Genomic DNA, 23,047 nt, shown 5'->3' with positions numbered 1-23,047 from the left:
AAGAGCTTTGGCTCCGGGCCTCGCTTCTGAGAGAGGCCGGGCTGGGGTCTCCCCTGCTCTTGGTGGCCCTTCCGCGGCAGCCTTGCCTTCTACTTCCCAACTCCCGCCCCCAGCTCTCCACTTGTCGTTATTGCCAATAATAGCGCTTAGAAAAAGGTGGAGGGAAAGGCGGACTCCAACTCCCACCCGCCCCAGCCAGCCAGCGGGACCCACGGGGAGGACTGATGAGGGGATGTGTAGTAGCCGGCTACATCTGGAGGGCCATACGATCCTTGCCCTTGTCACAGAAGCTATCGCCTGGCAGACACCAGAAGCAGGGAGGAAGGACAGTGGAGGAGACCCAGGGCTTGCCGGGCCTCGGGTCAACCCGCCATTCCGGCACCCTGAGTGGTTAGGGAGGTTAGCGCTGTAAACCGTCTTTCGTGTGTTCTGTAAAGGCCACTGCTTTAGATTGATGCCACCGCTAAGTTCATAGTGCTGTAAAAGAGGAGGCTGGTTGCACTGCAAGCGCGAGGCTTTCCCCGCTGGATCCACAGGCCTGGTGGTGCGCGAAGCGTTTAGTCCTGGCTAGTGGGTTGGATCTTGCTGCGCGCTGATCTTGGGGAGGGCGCCCCTTGCCGTAGCCAGAGGAACTGGCCTAACTTCGTGGAACAATTAAAACGACAGTTTTTGTTTGGTTTCGTTGGGTTTCTTTGGAGTGGAAACTAAAGAACGTGCCCGTCCCTCCTCCCAGTTTCCCACAGTCGGGCTGATTCCAGGTTTTTTTTAAAAAAGGGTTTTTTCTTTTCTTAGGGAAACCTTTCCAAGAAGGGCGCTCCCCCCGCCGCCCCCACTTCCTCTCGCAGCCCTCCTCTTGACACGGCATTCAGGTCACCCTGCGCGCCCGACGGCGCTCTCCTTGCGGCTTGTTTATTCAACCTGACGCCATGATCGATGGCATCCCGGAGCGCTTTTGCGCGCGCCACTGGCCGGGCCTCGGCGTCCCTTCCGCGGCGCTGCTCGGCGCTCCGTGACTATATTAGGTGGGCCCGGGACGCGGCCCGGCGCCGGCCAATGGGAGAGGTCTCCCTGCGCCTCGCTCCGCCTCCGTCCCTGCCTCCCGAGTGTCCAAGCTGCGGCTGGCCGCGCCGGCCCTGCTGTGCGCGCTTTGGAGACCAGGCTCAGCGCACGCCGGGGGCACCTGCTCTGCGCTCGCAGGACGCTGCGCTCGGGCACAGACGCCGGCGCCCGCGATGTTCCCGAGCCCGGTGACCACGACGCCTTTCTCGGTCAAGGATATCCTGAGCCTGGAGCAACATCCCAGCGGCTTGGCGCCCATGGAGCTCTCGGCTCTAGGCTCGCCCTCGTCGTGCATGCTGGCCACCTTCAAGCAGGAGGCGTATCCAGCCGACGAAGGCCCGATCGCGGACAGCCCCGTCGGCCTCGCCAAAAGCAACGGCGCCGCTTTCCCCAGCCCCTTTTACGCGGCCAAAAACTACGTGGAAATGGACTCGACCAAGGCGCCCAAAGGGGACAACAAGAAAGGTAAAAGCAAGGGCCCGTCGGGGACACGGAGAGGGTCCCTTCCGCGGCGGCCGAAGCGCCATCTCTCTCTCTTGAGCAGGGCAGGCTGGGAAGGGGGCAATATTTGGGGGCGGGGGGGAGACCTCTGGCCGGGCTAGGGGGCTCCGAGGCAGCTGGAGCTGGAAGCGGCTGCTTGGTTCCTGGATCTCCCGCCGACTCGAGTTAAGCAAAACCACCGACGGCTCAGAGGAAGGAAGGAAGTCTCCGAGGGCCCAGGGAGTGCGCGGCCAGTCCCGCTCCACGTATGCACAGCCGCCCGGAGTCTTTTCTGAAGGAAACCAGCTGGATTGTCGCCTTCATGTTGACAGGCTTGCAGCTTGTCGGCTGGAAACGGCAGTAGCAGTGCGTCGTCTTATTTACGAACCATCCCTCTTTGTCATTTGCTGGAGGAGCGGGATGGTTCTCCATCCTCGCGCCTCCTAAAGGAGAGGGATTCAGGGAGAGTCGGCTGTGCTGACTGCTAGTTGGCGATCCCTTTGCGGGCAGACGGGGTGCTGGAGTCGGACCCTCCCTTGACTCCTCTTAGTCTAAGAGGGACATTTGCTGTACATTTTCCTGCAGATATCTTCCTCCTAATAAACCATTTTTTGTTATGATTTACGAGGATGAGGATAAGCTTTTTACAGAGCGTTTGTGATTGTCCAAGGCGTATGACAACCATTATCTTCTTGTGAGGATCACAAGCCTTTAGTCCACTGCAGATAAGGAAAGAAAGAAAATATCTTGCCTAGGGTCATGGCAGGGATGAGTCTGGGCACTTCCTGGTTCTTAGCTCGTAGCCCGGTCATATCCACATCTACTCAAGTAACTTCAGAGGTACTTACACCAAGGCAGATGTGCAGAAAGTTGCAGTCGATGTTCTGCAGCTGGACTCCAGCTAAGAGTCCGAACTCTCTTTTCTCGCGCGCCGAAGTTCGGTAACAAATGAGCGGAGAGGTAGCATTGAGAATAGGATTACTATCCATTACATTATCGTTGTTGTCAACAATCATTTTGTAAAATTTAAAATATGTATAAGATGTATAAAAACTACAATCCGTATTAAACATGCTCGTATTTAAATTTAGTATTTACATTTAAATTTATATAGTTCGAAATTATTATTATTATTAGCAGCACACCCGTTGCTCAGCTGTCCCTTTGATGTAGGCTGAGAGGCCTCAGAACTCCTCAAAAGGCGCAATCCGCAAACTCACTCTAAGGAAACTTCCTCCTTAGAGGAATATAATGTATGTCTATGTACAGTATGTAACTAAAAATTTCAATAAAGATCATCTGGGGGGGAAGAAACTTCCTCCAAAAGTGTCTGGCGTTGGTAAGACAATCTGAGATTCTTAAAATATTCTTTGATAAATCGAGGAGCACAATTCAACATTACGACCCTTCCCAGAAGGAATAGACTCCAACCATCTCGATTGGATTTATTTTCAAACAGAAGTAATAGTACTAGTAGCAGTAATTTAACTTCTGCTCAGGAGTTTGATTAACACGCACAAGAGTTAAATTCCATCGAATGCACTTTTTCGCTGGTCCTTTAGGAAGTCATGTTTACATTAATTGCAGTAATAATTTCTTAGTAAGCCTTCGGAGTATTAACGTTTCAAAAGTTGCCTTTGGAAAGTCACGAGTTTTTAATCCCCCCCCCCCATGAGGTTGCCATCCTATGCACACTTAATTGGCCTCAAGTTCCGCTGGACCTCTTGAGGCTCTCCGGTTCTAAGTAAGCATGCATTGGATTGCTCTGTAAGATTTCCAATTCATTGTGTGGAAATTGACGGAAAGGATCAGCTCCCTGTGTGAATCGCACTTTAATCAACTCTCTAGTGGAGGATGTCCCTGCTTTTTTTGGAATCACGAGTTCATTTCCATAGGAATCTTCCCAGATAGAACATCCGACCGATTGAGCTTTGATGTGTTCATACTTTGAGCAGCTCATTTCCTGGGAATCTCCGGCTCGGATTTTGGGTTCCTAAACTAGTTAACATTAGTCCTAAGTAAATGGGGTAGAAATAAATAGCACTGACTTGGAAATGGCTTCTATAAATTGTAGATAGATAGATAGATGATAGATAGATAGATAGATAGATAGATAGATAGATAGATGATAGATAGATAGATAGATAGATAGATAGATAGATAGATAGATAGATAGATAGAGATAGATAGATAGATAGATAGATAGATAGATAGATGATAGATAGATAGATGATAGATAGATAGATAGATAGATAGATAGATTGTCTTTCTCTCTGTCTCTGTGTGTGTAGGTAAATGTGTGTAGTACTGAAGTGCAGATAAAATCCACATTAATTGTTCGAGAAAAGAGCTTGAATGGGACTCATCAGTGTCTGTGGTTTCTTCACTCTGGAGGCAAATGTGACGCTACCTGAGGTCGCTTCTAGATGACATATTTATTGAGCATTCGTCCTGCACAAAGTTTGCGGGGGAGGTTATGGCTTCTTTTACTTTTTGATAACCTATTATGATTTGTTTGAGGGGCTGCTATACAACCTCGTGTGAACAATTGTTATCCCACACTTCCCAGTACATTTTCTGGCAATTTCCTTACCGCAAAAACTCCGATTATGCTTTTATTTTTGGGGAGCGATTTGTTGCGCAGCAGTTCCTAATTTACTTCAGTTGCTTAACCTGAGTTTACCTGTCTGCGGCTGATTCCCACCCACCCGCAAATAGCGACAGTGTGGCTGCGTACGGACCATACCTTTAATCACATTCGAAGCACGTTGTTCCCTCAAAGAATTCTGGGCGATGGAGTTTAAGGGCTGCTGTGAATTGTATTCCGTGAGGGGCAAACTACAGTGCCCAGAATTCTTTGAGGCAATGAATGTACTTCAAAGGTACATTGTGTACGCAATGTCTTGAGGTCTACCCAGCTGGGCGTGATTCAGCCACAATTAGGATTTCCGAAATCTGATAATATATATACGTGCTCAGAAGCAAGCCCTGTTGATTTCAATAAAGCTGTTTTCAATAAAGATAGTTTAGGATTCATCCTTTAAGTCCTATAGATTTGTAATGAGTAAAAAACCCAAAAAAACCTATGGACAAATAATTAAATTTAAGTTTTTAACGTGTTCATTTTAAATTGGCAGTCCTGTTGCCAGGTCTTCCGCACGTTTACTTGGAAGCGCCCTACTGATTTCAAAAAGAGGTTGTCCCAAATAAAGTGTGCAAAAAATGAATAAAAGTAAAAATTCAACGTACTGAAACGTGGCCAGATTTTGCCCATTATCTGCAGTTCCACGATCCTGGGATCCCGCTGATTTCAGTGGGACAATTTTTGGGAGTGCCTAAGTCATATGCCTACATCCAGTCTTTAAATTTCCAAAAAGAAATAATTCCGATATCATTTTCATCGCTTTGAGCTGAGTTTGTGCCCTGAATCTTAAAATTGAACTAAGATGAAGATGAACTAAGATTGAACTAAGATGAAGGGCAGTGCTGTATTTGAATAATTAAAAATGTAAAAACAACATGAGCAACCACCTAGTCCGCAGATTAAGGCCTTCAAGTCTAAATTTCTTTGGAGGAAACAAAGCGCACCTAAGAATATAGCTCTGCTTGGAAAAAAGGCAAACGAAAACAGAGGCTTTGCTCCATTTCTGCAGAAGCAAATCATTGGAGTTCAGCAGTATTTCCAAGTAAGATGAGTTGACTTCTGAATAAACACGAGTGGGGTGACTTGTGAAATCTGTTTAGGATCGACTTCTACTCCCGATGACCTAAAAGAGCGAACTTTTCAGCGGATACAATTCAGCCAATGTTCAGCACTTTTGTATCCCAGGGTTTAATTTTAGCTGGATTTGAGCCCCCAAATGTAGGCTTGATCTGTTGCATTAATTTTAACTGGCCGCATTTCGTTTTAGAATTATATACTGCAACTATCTGTAGAGAAAGAGAACTGGGACTTTAGCACCTCTGAACATGGCAATCGATATTGTGGTGTGAATGGATGTGTTATCGGGCTACAGAATGGAGACACAGAACGTTATTTTAACACCCAGAGCCTTTGGGGAGAAGGGTTGGTTCAATGGGATTTACTCCCTAGTGTATATAGGGCTGCAGTTTTAGGGCGCAATGCTCTGAATATTTTTTTGGGTGGTGGAATAAATTGCACAGAGCGCTGCTGAACTTACTAAGGAGTAAGCATCCAGAGGATTCAGTCATTTGCTTCGAAAGCTTGGGGGCGGGGGCGGGATTCAGGTGGGCAGTAGCGTCAGTGAAAAGTGTTTTGAGACCTTAGCTTTGGAGGGTGGGATCCATTTTAGAAATGGAATTGGAAGCAAATCCTATTGATTTCTATGGAGCGCAGTATTTAGCCTGACCTCCCAAACACAGATCACAATCCAACTCAGAGGGCCGATTCTCTGTGCAGGAGGCTGGTAGCCAATACTTTTTCCCACCCCAGAGGCACCGTCGTAAAATGGTTAGAGCGCAGGGCTAAGTTAGAAGAGGGCTCCACTGAGATCCCCACTCGGTCCTGCTCACTTGTGTCAGTCTCGCCTGCTTCACGGCATAGCTGTCAACGTTTCCCTTTTTTTAAGGGAAATTCCCTTATTCCGATAGGATTCCTCGCAAGAAAAGGGAAAAGTTGACAGCTGTGCTTCACGGGGTTTTTGCTTGGGAGGTCGAAATGGGTGGAAGATCAATGTGGAGGCTGAGCTCTTTGGAGAATGCAAAGGAAGGACCTATACAGGCAATCAAATGAATGAGAATGTAAGGGATCAAAGGTTCCGGTTGAAATCCTCAGTCCAACCAAAATAATAGAATCATAGAATTGTAAAGTTGAGAAAGGACCCCGAGGGTCATCTAGTTTCAGTCCCTGCTATGCAGGAATCTCAACCAAATCCAGAGGACTAGTGACTTGGAAATGTCCAATATATGACAAGCAAGCGCCAGGCTCTGACTGCCCCTCTGGGCTTCTTTCTCCTTGATTCTCCGCAGAGCTGTGCGCCCTCCAGAAATCCCTGGAGCAGGAGAAACGGGACGCCGAGGATCCGGAGCGACCCCGGCAGAGGAAGCGGCGGAAACCCCGCGTGCTTTTCTCGCAGGCGCAAGTCTACGAGCTGGAGCGGCGCTTCAAGCAGCAGAAATACCTCTCTGCCCCGGAGAGAGACCACTTGGCCAACGTGCTGAAGCTCACCTCCACGCAGGTCAAGATCTGGTTCCAGAACCGGCGGTACAAATGCAAACGGCAGAGGCAGGACCAGAGCTTGGAGATGGTGGGCATCCCTCCTCCGCGGAGGATCGCCGTGCCCGTCCTGGTCCGGGACGGCAAGCCTTGCCTGGGGGACTCGTCGCCCTACAGCTCCCCCTACAACGTCAGCCTCAACCCCTACAGCTACAACTCCTACCCGGCCTACAGCAACTACAGCGGCGCCGCCTGCAGTGCCAGCTACAGCTGCAGCTACCCGGGCGTGCAAGGCGTGCAGCCCGCGGCGCCCGGCGGCAACTTCATGAACTTCAGCGTGGGGGACTTGAACCCCGTGCAGACGCCCATCCCGCAAGGGAACAGCGCCCTCTCCACGTTGCACGGCATCCGGGCCTGGTAGGCCTCCCAAGGCTCCCTCCCTCCTTGCGGCGGGGGCTGAGTGCTTGGGGGGGAAGACTTTTCCTGGACGGACTCCAAAGCGGGCATTAAAAGCGGCCGGGCTGGACCTCCTGCTGGAGAGAGGCGGTCTGTCAGCAGGGATCACTCTGGGCTCAAGGATCCGGGGGCGACAGGGGGCGCATCCCCCCACCCCAGGTTTGGGGTTCTTTCGGGGTGGGCGCACAGAAGCTCCCAAGGCGCCTCCCAGCACTCGCTCACTCGCCCAAGGAAGATCTTGTCTACACTGCTGGACACATTTTCTGCCCCCCCACTGCCCCGCCAGCCAACTTCTGCTCCAGGCCAGGATTGCGCGCACTGCGCTGGGCTTTTTTATGGTTCAAACTAAAGGGAGCAGCTTGCTCTGCAGATCGCAACCTTACAGCGAATTTAAGAGACGGGCGTGAATCCACTGGGCTCTCTTTTTGGATCCAACTAGAACATGAATTTCCAAGGGGAGTTGGCGTTTTCAGGGGGGGGGGCGGGTCTTGTTTACTAACAGACATACTCCCACTCGCGCTCTCTTGTCTGTTTCGTTTTATTCTCAACACGTCCAGAATCCTTTTCCTATACAGTATTTAAAAGCTCGATGTCAGGATCTTCAGGGGTTGCTCAAGTTGGCTACGAGCTCAGGTTTTGAAACAAGATTTCTCTTGCTGGGTTGTTCCGGTGTAGCTGGGGTTATGTTGTTCTGTTTTTAACTTGGACACGTCTGGCCTTTCCTTCTCCAGACCTTGCGTGGGAATATGTGTGTGTGCGTGCGCGTGTTGGGCAAGGGGGTGGGGTGGAGTGAAGACTCTTTCGCACTGTAGCCGAGGCCCCACCAGAATGAAGGAAGTCAGACGCTGTTTTCGTTCCAGATCCCCATTTAGTTGTTATGCACTAAAACAAGTGATTGATTTTGATAGTATTAAATGCACTGTCTGTTCTTTGTCCAGCCGCTTGGTTTGATGTACGTGGTCTCCCCCATCCCCCCTTTTTTGCTGTACAGCCCGATACAACTGAGTGTCTTGTCATTAAAGAGAGTGGCTTGAGTTTGTGGGTCGTATTTGCTTTCTTTCCTGCAACCGAGAATTTAATGACCCCTTAATAGGGGTCGCGCGGGGCTAGCGATTCTCTCTTGCCTGATCCCACGGTCAAAACGAAGCACTTCCTTTTAAATCTAAAAGGAGTCCGTGCCATTGAGCGGCGGGCGCAACCGAGCCAAAACCAGGCACTTTGAAAATTGGGAGAGATTCACAGGGCAATTCGATGCATGCTCATACATGTATACAGTACACACAATAGAAATGCCATCGAATTCAATGGGACTTACTCCCAGGGAATTGTGTCGAGGATTGCAACTTCAAGCTTGTTTTTGTTCTACGTGTAATTTGCCTATTTATCTGGATTTCGAAGTGGTCTACTGTGAAATAAAGTAAAAAAAAAAAAAAATTGAAGCTTAATTTTTCCGACTCTGGTTGGATCTCATCCTTTATTCGAAACTCAGAGCCATAACCACGTTTACTTGGAAGTAAGTCTCGTTCGTGGTTAGTAAGTATGCTTACCATTCCAATCTTAGTATTATTTAGTATTATCTTAGTATTATTTACAACCTCCTACTCCACACGTCTCCACTAAGAACGAAGTAGCTTTATGCCGAGTTCAATGGGGTTTTACTTCTCATCGCCGTCATTTGGAATGCGCAGCCCCATCCTGCGTGCGTCCACCTGGAAGCCAGGCATCCTATGCTCAATCTGGATCCCTCCAGGTGTTGCCGAACTCCAACTGCCATCAGCCCCGCCCCCAGTCAGCACGGCCAATCGCTAGGGCGGATAGGCAGTCTAGTCCAGTGGATCCCTATTAGCTACGGACCCCTGTTTTTCAAAAGCCAAGCCGCGGACCCCCTACTTTGAAAATGTGGTGGTTTTGCTGTGTGAATGGTGCCACAAACCCCGTGGGGTCCCACCAATTGGGAACCACTGGGCTAGCCCAACAACACCTGAAAGGTCTTAGATTCTCCGCCACCGTCCAGTATGCGGGTGACTTGAATAAAATATTGGGGGAGGCCAGGTAAACACCGCCCCGTATGATCGATCACATGATGCGGCACACGCACACCATTTGAATGGCAATGCCCGTCAACTGGGGGGGGGGCTCAAATATTTCATCGGAGGGGCAAAGGGACCTCGGCCCCTAGGAGTTGGCTCCTATGACCACCCAAATCGCATCCAGACCAACTGGGCTTCTGAGTGGACGTGTTTGGGAAATGGGAAGATGAACTTCAACGCCAGCGGGTGGGGAGGAGTCGCCCGGTTCAGTCAGGCCTGGCAGGGAAGCTCCCAAGCACCCCTGGGAGCTCTGGGACCATTTTCTCCCTGTTGAACACGCAGAGTCGGAAAATCCAAGGGACACCATTTCCTCTTACCAAGCCTTAGGTCCTGCTTCGTGGTGGCATTCCCAGTCCATTTCCACACCTACACTTTGCTGCTTAGGCAAGGAAGCCCCATCCGAATGAAAACCGGAAAGCACGTCCAGTTAGACTTGCTGCGTACAAGGAGCGCCTGCGGTGAATAGCAGGTCCAGGTGTGTAGGAAGGGCCAGAACAATCTGCTGTTCGTTAGAAAAAGGCTCATTGCCGAGGCACACCAGCCATTTAGCTAAAAATGCAGACAGATGACACCATCCCATCCGAACAGAGGATACCACTATTCTAGCGGGCAGCGGGTATATTTTCCCAGGGCGTGTGGCACACTCCCCCAACTTCATTTTCTATGCGTGCAAAACGCCGAGCAGCTTCCTTTCGGATCTATGTTCTCTTTACATGGAAAAGAGCGCCCTTGTCACAGGTGCTTCTTAATGTGTTTCGTTTTACTAGGATCTGAGGGCAATTGGCTTTTAGTGCCCCATTAGGACGTCCTAAAATTAAATAGCACGTCCATTCTCTGACAGTAAGAGCTGTTCGACCTTTCCTCGGAAAGCGGTGGACTCTCTCCTTCCTTGGAGATTTTAAAGTAGAAGTTGGGTGGCCATCTGTCTTGGATGCTTTAGTTGAGATTCCTGCACTGCAGGGGGCTGGGCTAGATGACCCTCGAGATCCCTCCCAACTCGACAATTCTGTGATTCTATGAGTACAACAGTGCCCCATCAACATTTGCGCTCACTGAATTTGAGGAGGCTCTTGCTTCAATGCGCTTAAGCCACAAACTGTTTAGGAGGGAGCTAAGCTAACCTATGGCCTTCCAGGTGTGGTTGAGCTTCAGCTCCCATCTGTACAACTAGCGTGGCCAGTCGATGGCCAGAGATAATGAGAATTTAAGACGAGTAATGTCTGGCGAGCTATAGGCTCCCCATCCCTGGTTCAGAAGGATAATGGCCTTTCCAAACGCTTCTCCCCCTGTTTTCTCCTCGGCAGGAACAACTACCACTCCAAATTCACCCAAAGAGCGCTAGAAAACTTGGAAGGCGGTCTCAGCACCCCGCGTGGAGCTCTCTGCTCAAGATCAAGAGCCCCTTCCACCCAGTTTGTGCGCGCCATCAAGGCCACCACAGCCCCCCCTTCCCCTTAAACACGCGCGCGCGATTATCAAAGGCCCCCAGGACGATTTCCTGTCTTCGCAACGAGGACTGTCTTCAGCAGGGAGACTGCGACTGTGCAGGGGGGCTGGGAGGAAGAAGTGCTGCTGGTGGGTCTGAGTTTGGCGACCTGGCGCTGTGACTACTCAGCCCCTTATCGGATGTCCCTAATCGGAGCGAGGAACAACAAACAGGGGAATGAGGCGCAGTCAAAACATCCTGGGGGCTGGGGGCGGAGGGGCATTGTGCCGCGGTGGAGAATGCCATTAGGGGAAGGAGGGGACCTCTCCGGAGTCCCCTATCGGACCCATCAGTAAACAAGGATGGAGACAAGCAGCCAGGGAGGAGCAGGGCGAGGAGAGAGGGCGGCCAGCAGCCGAGGGCCATCGCTCAGAGAGGGCCACGCCTCCTCTCCCCTGCGCAGTTTGGGGCTGGAAGGTACACAAACACACACCGAAAATGCAGCTCACAGGAACCCTTGAGTCCAATGTGTCCCCCTTGGAATCAGTTTATCTCCATGGTTGTAGGACTGTGTGTGATTTCAAGTACGAATAAAATTCTCAACATCTGTGTGCCTAATTCTACTCCCTTCCTTCTGCCCCGCACGCAAAAAGAGATATTTTGGCTGCCTGGGTGGTGACTGGCAGAGTGATTGGTGAAGATCCAGCTGAAATCGCGAAACACTAGGTAGAGCGTTGTAATTCCACAGCTTGGAATAAATAAAAATACTTAATTAACTGACCAATTGCGTGGAAGACAACTGCCCCCTAAAATAAATCCTGGTTACGCCCATGTTCCGCATGTTGACGCGCGTCTGCCCGTACCTTTAAGCCTCGTCACTTGATGGCTTACCGGCGGGAAAGGCGTGAGCTGTTTCCGTCGACTGGCGTTGCCATCGAGGTGGCCTTTAAAGTGTGCCTAAATCACAGAACCGGGTTGTGGCGACGAGGCCAGGGGCACGTGGGGAATTCTCCTGGTGCCCACCAGGGCCTCTGATTTCCCACCCTCCACTGCTCCTTTCAGGGTTGTGAAGGTGGCTACCCCCTCAAAATAAAAATCACATAGAGGTGAAATAAGAACTAGGAGAGCAACACCTGACACCACACTTGATAACATGAAAGGCTTCAAGCAAGGGGCTGGTAGGAGTGGTTTGTGGGATATTTAAAGGTAAAGGTAAAGGGACCCCTGACCATTAGGTCCAGTCGTGGCCGACTCTGGGGTTGCGGCGCTCATCTCGCTTCTAGGTCATGTGGCCAGCATGACTAAATTGCTTCTGGAGAAACCAGAGCAGCACACAGAAACACCGTTTACCTTCCCGCCGGAGTGGTACCTATTTATCTACTTGCACTTTGACGTGCTTTTGAATTGCTAGGTTGGCAGGAGCTGCGACTGAGAAACAGGAGCTCACCCCGTCGCGGGGATTCGAACCGCTGCCCTTCTGATCGGCAAGTCCTAGGCTCTGTGGTTTAACCCACAGCACCACCCATGCAGTTAAACTAACAACTATTGTTTGCTAGAAAGGCACACACAGAGGAAGTTGGATCTCACAGGGTCTACAGGAAATCCCACCAGTGAGAGCCCCTCCCACTGTGTCCTGCCAGCCAGGTAAAAGGGGCGCCACCTATATAAGCTGGTCAGGTCAGGCCTGCTTTCTCTCTGCTTCCTGATATCCAGTCTCTCTCATCTCTTCTCTTCAGTGTCTCATCAGTGACTAGGGATATAAACCCAGACTCCATGTTAATCTAAACTACAATATATGTCTGTAACTACCTTTTAAGCCTGCCTCAAGACTGCTACTGTGAAATGCGAGTGAGTAAATTTATCTTTACTTCTAAGAAGACTGTTTTGCATGTATATATTTTTAAGGGAGGAAAGTGGAAATTGCCAGGAAATCCAGTCTGCAGTAAAGCATCCTGGATTACTTAAACTGAAAGGCTGATCAACAGCTTCCTTATTTTTGCTGCAAAGGTAGATGTATTCCACTGAACTCACAAACCCAAGGAAGGATAACATCTCACAAATATATCCTCTGCTAGATTCTGTACACAGCCCTACATGGTTTGCGAGGAATGGCCTGGTGGACCAGCAGTGGGCCATAGTTGGGCTTTAGCTGTGTGGTAAAGCATGTGTGTTGCCTGCTCACAACAGCTCCATGGTTCAGTCCCCGGTACCTTCAGGTAGGGATGTGAAAGACTCCTGACTAAGACTCTGCCTGTGAATGTCAACCATTCTGACCTAGATGAACCCATGGGTCTGACACTGCAGCTTCCTATGTTCCTATGGATTTGCCCCAGCAAAGGTATATATCTCACAATTCTGCCCCACAATTCCACATTCCTTTGGTAAGAGGTGGGGAAAGAAGGGGCAGAGGAATAGGCTGGGTTCAATGTAGCTTTATGTCACTGAATATAGTGGGAATGTGTAACCGTGCATTTCCATTAAGTCCAGTAGAACCCCTGTTATTCTTGTTCCTGAGATGTGGGCTATGCATTCAGCCACAGCTCCATCAGAGTATTTTCTGAGTGGGAAATAGAAGCTATGAAGAGCGAAGTGCACTTCAGCTGGTGCAGAGAAAATGTCCGAGGTGAGCTCTGGACCAGCTGTAGGTGGAGAATTTGTGCTATGTTAAAGCTAGTCAGCAGAGGAAGAGAAAACGAGAAAACACAGAGGAATGAAAATCCTAATAAATTGAAACTTAGTGAAGATGCACAGCATATTAATAATAAGAATAAGTCTGAACCCTTCTTAGTATTTCAAGTTGCAGTGTGCCTCTCTGGTAGGGTATATTGTTTTTATCTTATTTTATTATGCATATTTCAATCCAGAGGTTAAAGTAGTTGTTTTTATCTCTTGATGTTTATATTGTCTTGTCATAAATTGTTTCAAGTGTATTGCTGAGAATATGACCCATACTTTTTATAAATCTGTCAATTCAGGCATTGTATATGGAGAATATTTTATAAAAACTGTACAACTGAGTTTATCTAAAAACAACCATTGCTGATCCATTATTCTGGTTCTGACTGAAAATGGGAGGGAGTAGGACATTCTAGCTCATGTTCAGCTGATGCTCAGTAGTCTCAATGCATACAGAGTATACCAGGTATGAAAAACTAGCCACACAGTCTGTCAAACCACTCATGTGACTGTAGATAGTAAGAAAAGCTTGCAATGCCCAATACATCCCAATGAAGTGGTTGCTCCCCCTAACCTATTTTGCTATTGAAGTGTGGATGGTCAGGCTGAAGGGCATGCCCTTTAGGGAAAGACAAGCGATGCTAAGAATATTCCCAGCTGAGTTCTATGCTGTTTCTGGTGAATGCAATGTCCCAGGACACTTGGAGTGGATGATGCTTCATCAGACGACAAAGGAAGAGACGTCACGGTCTAGGCTTGGAAAGATCCCAGTTGTCATCTTCTTTAAGTTTGCTTCCTAATTTCTAAGGCTATTTCAACTTTAGCCTTGACCTCCACCGGTTGCCATAGTGTAGCCTTCTCCAACCTGATGCCAGCCTGGTCAATGGCCAGGGATGATGAAGAAGAAGAGTTTGGATTTGATATCCCGCCTTTCACTCCCCTTCAGGAGTCTCAAAGCGGCTAACATTCTCCTTTCCCTTCCTCCCCCACAACAAACACTCTGTGAGGTGAGTGGGGCTGAGAGGCTTCAGAGAAGTGTGACTGGCCCAAGGTCACCCAGCAGCTGCATGTGGAGGTGCGGAGACGCGAACCCGGTTCCCCAGATTACGAGACTACCGCTCTTAACCACTACACCACACTGGCTCATGATAGGATGATAGGAGCTGTTGTCCGAAATGTCTGGAAGGCACCAACTGGGAAAGGAAGAGAACTGTGTGTCTTGATGGTGAAATACAGGTTCTAAAGGGCTGTTTTGTTTGGGGCTTGACAGATATGGTGGGTGGAAAGAATAGGACTACTATTAGAGCTGAGCTCTTGAACATACAAGTGAGGAAGCCCCACTGAAAACCACGGGACATCTGAGTAACAATGCATTTAATTGCACTGCATGGCTACAATCCATCCAATGCACAGTTCCATGAAAGGAAATTCCATCGAACATGCATAGGACTGGGGTATAAAAGAGGCAATTTGGTGACGTCACCTACTTAGTCTGGATATGCTACAGTGCCCCACACCCTGCCAATTGTGATAGCACTAGAGAATATATGGATCAGCAGAAGTCTGAACTGAACACCGGAAGACCTTGGAAGAAAACATTTATGCTTGGAAGCAATCACACTGAGACTTTTGGTATGGAAAATTAGAAAGTTTAAGTTTATTACAGAAAATACGTTTCATAATAAAGAGTTTCTAGTTCTATCTAACTACAGTGGAGGTGCAAGGGGCCATGCTTGCTCCTTTATCTCAGCAGAGACACATAAGAGTGGTGTTGCCTGGCCTCTTTGCCCTGCTGCTGAACCCACACCTCTGCTTAACTCACCTTGACACTTTGTCAGCTGGGCCTTCCTGCAGCTCATGGAGCAGGCTGTCCTCATTAGGTTGGTCATGGTGAGACATATTCAGCATGGACCTTACTGAACTATTGGACCACACAGGGTGAAGACATGACTGCGTTCAACAATGAGTAAAGATCAATTGTCTGGCTTCTGTTTGTTGAGTGTCCATAGGAAAAAGTTGCTCTATTCCCCAGGATAAATTTATAAAAGGGCTTATTGAGTGTTTTGCCCAAGACCTCCAAAGACTCCACTTTTTGTTTAAAGATTGATCTATTTTGCATTACATTTTCCTTTATCTTATGGACAGACAAACATTAACAGAAAAAGTCTTACTGGTTGCAGGCTTTCCATCTGGTGCTCACCACAGCCAAGGCAGATTCTGTGAAAAAGGGGTGAAATTCAGCCTTAGGGTTTTCAAATTTGGCTTAGGGCCCTACAGTATTGTTCAATGGACAAACTGCAATTGTATGTCTTTCGGGCGGCTTACTCTGCTAAATTAACAAATGATAATTTATTACTTGTACCCCATCCAATTGATTGGGCTGCCCCTGCCACTCTGGGTGGCTTCCAACAGAATATAACGGAACACAGTGAAACATCAGACATTAAAAACTTTCCAGTACAGGGCTGCCTTCAGATGTCTATGGAAAGGAGTTACCGTATTTTTCGCTCTATAACACGCACCCGACCATAACACGCACGTAGTTTTTAGAGGAGGAAAATCCGTAGGCATGCCACCTGTAGGCATTCCCTCCATAACACGCACAGACATTTCCCCTTACTTTTTAGGAAAAGTGAGTGTTATGGTGCAAAAAATACAGTAATTTCTGCAACATGCTCAGCCCCCTGTATCACATTTAATTGATCACTGTTAGCACAGTCCATCATTATTTCTTGTTGCATCTCTTCAGCACCAGGTAAAGGTGTGTAGCATTCAACTATAGAAAGACTGCAAATAGTCAAGTCAGCAAACTGTAATTACATGTCATAGACACTCCCACCCACCCCAAATTATTGCTGTGGACACCCATGAATACCACCCACTAGGGACAGGTGTTAATTCCTGCAACATGCTTAGCCCTCTATATCACATTTAATTGATCGTTAAGGGAAAACAGAAGGGTTAAAAAGCATCAAAATCCACCAGTAAGGGTCTATTGAGACCACTTTTTCATAGTGTGACCGGTTTATTCTGCACAAAACCCCTAGCATTGTATTATTATTATTTTAAAAAGACTCCAATGGAAGCCACGTGTTTATTCCTAGAGACTCTTCAGAAAAAGTGCTTCGCTTGTTCCTGCTTGCTTGCCTCCCCTCCCTACACAAAGCAAAAATATTTCACTCCCCCCCTCCCTGGGAATTCCATCACAAACAGATGCATAAGAGGAGAGACAGGGAGCGATTGGGCAAGGGAGTCAAGGCCCTGGAGCCTGCTCAGAAAATGACGGGGAGAGAGAGAGGGCAGGATTGCAGCTGGCTTGGAGAACAGCTTCAGCCTGGCAGTGGATCAAGGGTCTGAAGAGTGAGGCACTGTTTGGGACTTCCATCTGCAAGTGCTGGGAGACAGAAGCAAGTGGAATGCATGCAGGGGCATTAATCTGGCTCCAGCCACAAGAGAGGCCTCTATCCCAACAGCTGCCCCCCTTCAACTCGCTTTACCTATTCCCTTCTTTCAGTCAGCTGTTGGGTCCAGCAGGGAAGCATAGGGCTCATTCCTGGGTTGGTGGGGGAATTAACCTGCACGATAGGCCAGGAGGAAGATGTACCCTCAGCTGGGAGAGGGAGAAAAGGCCATGGCAAGATGTGCAAGAGCGGCATTACAATGGGGTCACTGAGGCAGGAGTGGGTGTTCCCTGAACTGTGGGGATGGCTGGGAAAGAGGGTGCCAGCCAGCTACTGTTATCTGAAAATCTTCTGAGGAAGGGCAAGCAATGATCTAAGGCATGTAGCTCATCCCAGAGGCGTATTCACTCAGAATAAAGTCTGAGAGATGGTCAGGTCTTGCTTCCTTTTACTAGAAAGTCCCAAATCTGCAGTCATGCGCATTTTATTGGTTCTATCAGTAAGTTGTTTTGGTGCTCTCTGTTGCTATTTCGTTATTTTTATTTTATTACATTTTTATTTCTCTAGCATTCAACATGTACAACAGATTTTGTTACAAATCAAAACAAGCAAACATACCCATCTGGATTCTTGTTGTGGTTGTTAATTGGTCATCTTCCATGATCCAAGGTGATGTACAAAATATAATTCCACATAGTTATAAAACAGCACAAAAAACCAACAGAATGAGTTTTAAAACTCAATGAAGTTTAAAAGCCATAAAGAATATTCAGTACAAATTTTGCTGGATAATTCTGCTTTTCCTATTGACACCCAAGGGCATTCTTCTATAGAAGTCTATATGTGGAAGGAAGCTGGCAGTTGCGCTTTTTAAGCCTTGCATTTGAAACAAAACACTTCCAAGTCTCATTAATAAAATGTGGCTTTGCAAATTATTCCTTCCTGCTCCAGTGTGTTTAATCAGGTTTTCCATTAATGCAATGAATTGCAACTGGTGATACCAGTCAAGCATCAGGTCACCTGTCAGGGACCACCAATGCCTACTTGTCTCTACTGCTATTTGAAAGGGTTATTTTTTTAAAAAAAAGTGCTGCTTTTTATTGCTTTACCGTTCCTGTGTTTTTAACATTTTTATTGTTTTCGTTTGTTAGTCGTTATCAATCTTGGGCATTCTGAGCAGGAAGGTAGTGAAAAATGTTTGCAATAAAGTAAAAAGTAACAGAAAGTGGTCATAAGGATATTAACTCATATTGAAATCCTGTTGCAGTTAGCATAGCATTAATAGCCAGAAGATTATAGCCTTAAGAATCAATGGAGTATGGAATCCAATAACCACACACACACACACACACACACACACACACACACACCCCTAGTTTTTTTTAGTATTTTGCTTTTGCTTATATTGCCAAAAAGGCACTGTGCATGCACAGGACAGAGATAACCGGAGACTTGAACTGCATACACACTATACATTTAAAGCAGACCCACCCACCCAAAGAATCCTGGGAACTGCATCTTACCCCTCACAGAGCTACAAGTCCCAGTACTCATAAGAAACTACAGTTTGTGTGTGCTTTAAATGTATGGTGTGTACACAGCCATTGGGAAACTCCCAACATATGCAAAAATATGAAAATCTTTACAAAGAAACCCGGGGGGAGGGAACCCCACCCCCTACAACCAACACACAGAGGACTGAGTGTGCTTAAAAAGGGTAAAGGGGACCCCTGACCATTAGGTCCAGTCATGGCCGACTCTGGGGTTGCGGCGCTCATCCCTCTTTATTGGCTGAGGGAGCTGGCGTACAGTTTCCGAGTCATGTGGCCAGCATGACTAAGCCGCTTCTGGCAAACCAGAGCAGCGCACGGAAACGCCGTTTACCTTCCCGCCGCAGCGGTACCTATTTATCTACTTGCACTTATTGGCCACCAAATGCTGTTTGTTTGGGTGGGAAAGGAAGCAGAACACTGGATAGATTGAGGAATGGAGTATTCTGGAGGACAGCATAGCAGACTCACCCAGACACTAAACAGAAGCATGCTATTCTGCAACTTTTCATTGCAGGTCCCACTTTTTCTAATATCTGTTATAGGAGCAGGCATTGGCTAAGCCCACTATCTTGTGGAACAGAGAGGTTAAGGTTAGTTTTAATGTCTTATTTTGCCTGTTATTTCCCCCTGAGAGTTCTATAGCTCTCCAATGGCTATGCTGTAAGTGTAACTCTGTGGTCAGAGGCAGTATCTCTTTGAATACCATCAGTTTATGGGAATCCCAATCAAGGGAACAGCAGTTGGGTTTATGTCCTAGTTGAGGGCTTCCTGTGGGCATCTGCTTGATTGCTGTGAGAGCAGGATGCTGGACTAGGTGAGGTTCTGGTCTGATCCATAAGGACTTTCCATACATTCTTTGCATTTGGACAGATAATGAGAGTTCCTTTCTTCATCAGGGGGCGATGGGAGCTAGGCATATCATGCACACAAAACACATGCTAAACTTTATAGCACACAAGAAACTGCATGGAGTTAAATGTTAATGGACTACAAGTTCAGAGAAGCAGGCATAACACCTCAAAGTTACTCAGACACCACGATGACCATTGTTAGAGCTTTTGAAATGTTGATAGAATTACATCCACATTGCATTGGGTGACATCTAATGTTAGTCCTACTTAGAGCAGTCCCATTAAACTTCGGTGACTTGATTCAAATTGGTCTCCTCTGAATATGACCAATGTTGGCCATCAGCCGTGGTGTATAATCTCAGCTTCACTATGTCATGCTGTAATAATGGAGCCAAACCCTTGCTTATTTTTGACGAATGAAAGGCACTTTCTCATCCAGTTTTGCACACTGATTAGCTTTGCATCCTCGTCTAAATATGCTGCATATTCATGTCTTGGCTAACTCTAACATTCACAAAAACTTTGCACCATCGGATCACTACATCTTCAGTTACTTGTGCTATTAAAACTTTAGCTTCTCTGCAAAGTGTTAAATTTCCCTGAGGAGCTGTGCCCAGCCCTTGGAGACCACCTGGCAACATCTGTTGACACATCAAGGAACAGCTGAGCTTTTGAAAACTTTCTGTTTCATGACAGTCCTGCTTCTTTTTTAAATTTTATTTAAAGGCAATATTCCTTAACAAAATAGCCCCTTTGCCCTTGCGGCCAATTCTGGAGAAAGCAACCTATCATGTTCTCCAGAAGCCTGCTGTTCAAGGCTAAATGACTGTAGCCCACGGAAAGCTTCTTAATTACTGAATGTCTGTTTCCGTTGCATTCTTTGCTCTGGACTTTGAGATACCTGCCTTCTCAGCTTCCAGGAACCAGTTCTCTTGTACATCCACATTTATTTATATGGCCTTTTGAATAAGTATCTTAGAAGACAGGAAATTCATGCTTAGGTAGACCGTGGGAGCATATGTCTCCCTTCACACTAACTTCCTCACACCAGAGACCTGTTCCTTTTATGTCCCTTACGTACAGCAGTTTCAAACAGTGCTGGAATCAAGCTGTTGGAGCTCAGCCATTCAAAAGCCAACTCTTGTCAGGTAGAGATCAGGAAGTCAAGTTTAAACTGAGGGGCAGGTGTCGTGCAGAAAATTAGTTTCTACTCATACCACTGTGTCCCATTTCATATCCATCTAAAGCATTTATAAGAGACATGTTGCAAGCTTCGGTGGGTGGGCCACCTGAAGAATTTCACCCTCTTAAGAATGCGTTGTGCTGGCAGATCTTTTCAACCCAAGTCTCCTCTGAGAGAGTTTCCCCTTGAAGTTGAATCAACAAAAATACTAGGACACCATCTGGATAACAGGAGCAGGTTAATGCTAAAAATTCTGTCACTAACAGCAAGACTAACATACCAGGAGTTCCCATCGCCAGGCTCACCATTGCTGATCTTCTTTAAAGTGTCAAAATACTAGGGAAACATACGTTCCCATAAAAAAATCATATATCATAGCCTACTTGCCACCCCAATTAAAAAATGCACTTCAAAACTATTTATTCAAAGCAGATGGTTGTTTTGTTGCATCGCTCTGATTTGGCTACTGTATTTAGGTACCTTTGCACTGGCCACCAATTCCCTTGCCCTTCAAAGCAACCCTCCTAGTGATGGATCAGATGGGACTAAAGGTCAAGTTTATGTTGTACTGCAAGTGTCAGAAGTTTATTGATCTAACAATTGAAGCCTGTTGAAGGTCAGCATAGATCCTCAGGGAGCTGCAAACACCCCAGTGCTTCCTAAGTTACAGAATTAAACAGATAAAATGAGCTTATTGTAAGAGAAAGTGAGAACCGACAATGCTGCTTTGGTGTTGTAATCCTCCTTTGCTGGAGTGATGAGAAAATAATTTGTACAATCTACTCAAGGTCGATTCAGGGGAAAGCAATAAAAACCATTCATCTGAACAGAGGATGCAACTTCAGAAGGCTCAGTGGAGTAAGTTCCCACTCATATGGGAGTAAGACCCACTGAATTAAATAGGACTTACTTCTGAGTAGGCATGGGCAGGATGGCGCCATTAAGATGTACAAGCCAGTGTGGTGTAGTGGTTAAGAGCGGTAGTCACGTAATCTGGGAAACCGGGTTCGCGTCTCCGCTCCTCCACATGCAGCTGCTGGGTGACCTTGGGCTAGTCACACTTCTTCGAAGTCTCTCAGCCCCACTCACCTCACAGAGTGTTTGTTGTGGGGGAGGAAGGGAAAGGAGAATGTTAGCCGCTTTGAGACTCCTTAAAGGGAGTGAAAGGCGGGATATCAAATCCAAACTCTTCTTCTTCTTCTTCTTCTGTGTGCCTTTCTATAGCATCTACTTAATGCACACATTAGTTCAAACACCACCGTTTGAGAAGCTCAGTAGCAGAGGAAGGTTAAAAAAGAAAAAGACCACAACAGACTTTAAGGAAATGATGTGATTCCAAACCCTATTTAAATATGATCCCATTTTTTAAAAGGTAAGCAGCCATGCTGATGAACTAGATATGGGGTGTTCAACATTATCCTCCATGATATTAATTTCCGCAGTGCATTCTGGGTGTAATCATCCTACTCCAATTAATGCTAGGAGAAAATAATTTTTTCAGTTTGCCATTATGGCACAATCAGAATTATATTCTCTGTTAGTACAAAATGTTCCTTGACAAAAGGCATATAAAGACATGTTCATCCATTAGGGGAAAAAATCCAAAACTCCCAGCTGGGCAGCAGGAGTTCAGATTGTTATAAATCACAGTCTTGGGTAGCAGCTACAGAACTCCCAGCTTGCATTCTCTTTTGTTCAATGTCTTGTTGCCCATTATTTTGTGGCATTATGCTCAGGAATTATCACCAGCAATGGAATCCAACAGAAATACGTTCCCACATCTCTTTTCATGTTCATTACATAAATGTTATATATATGTTCACTTGAGCGCTTCAATCTGTGGAACTGGCCCTATTACTAGGGCACATAATATCTGTTCTGCATTTGTAAGGAATTGATATTTTAGTGTGGAAGCACCTACACATTGGAATTCCCTGTCTATTGACATTAGGCAGACACTGTCACTTTACTTTTTAAATGCTTACTAAAAACAGTTTTGTTTAGAAAAACCTCCCCAGAAATGTAGACTGTCTACATGTGGATCAAGAGATAATAATAATAAATTTAATAACAATTTTATTATTAATATGCTGCCCAACTGACTGGGTTGGGTTTTGGTTGGGCAGCTCCCAACAAAATATTAAAAACACAATAAAACCTCAAACTTAAAAAACTTCCCTGTACAGTGGTACCTCTGGTTATGCACTTAATTTGTTCCAGAGGTCCGTTCTTAACCTGAAACTGTTCTTAACTTGAGACACCACATTAGCTAATGGGGCTGCCGCGCCACCGATTTCTGTTCTCATCCTGAAGCGAAGTTCTTAACCCGAGGTACTAGTTCTGGGTTAGCGGAGTCTGTAACCTGAAGCGTCTGTAACCTAAAGCATATTTAACCCAAGGTACCACTGTACAGGACTAGACTTGTCACTGGCTCTGGAAATGGGAGAACTCACTATGTCTGGTACTTAAAGCTTTCAATAGCTGATGAAACTTCTGCACGTCACTCTTGTATTTTAGTTCCAAATTGAATAATCTCACTTAGCACATTATTAAGATAAATTCTATTTTTGCGAACAGTGTGTTGTATGTCCCATTGAGCTTCGTGTGACTCAGTCCTCAGCAAACATCCACAGAACTGTGCTATAAAATCCCCCGCTGCCCAGTAAATATGGGAGCAGTTGCCTTTCTTACTAGTG

At 46.8% G+C, this 23,047-nt stretch overlaps 1 protein-coding gene across 1 annotated transcript; it reads left to right on the top strand.

Annotated features, from left to right (window-relative positions):
• The first annotated feature begins 1,148 nt into the window (after positions 1–1,148).
• NKX2-5 (NK2 homeobox 5) lies at positions 1,149–8,205 on the top strand. Its single transcript, XM_082210997.1, has 2 exons — positions 1,149–1,524; positions 6,529–8,205. The coding sequence occupies exons 1-2, from the start codon at positions 1,233–1,235 to the stop codon at positions 7,134–7,136; spliced, it is 900 nt and encodes a 299-aa protein (XP_082067123.1). The 5' UTR covers positions 1,149–1,232; the 3' UTR covers positions 7,137–8,205.
• The last annotated feature ends 14,842 nt before the right edge of the window (positions 8,206–23,047 follow it).

The sequence above is a fragment of the Podarcis vaucheri genome, assembly GCF_965113315.1.
Source record: "Podarcis vaucheri genome assembly, chromosome: 2".
Lineage (NCBI taxonomy): Eukaryota > Metazoa > Chordata > Lepidosauria > Squamata > Lacertidae > Podarcis > Podarcis vaucheri.
This window is presented reverse-complemented; position numbering and strand designations above follow the sequence as displayed.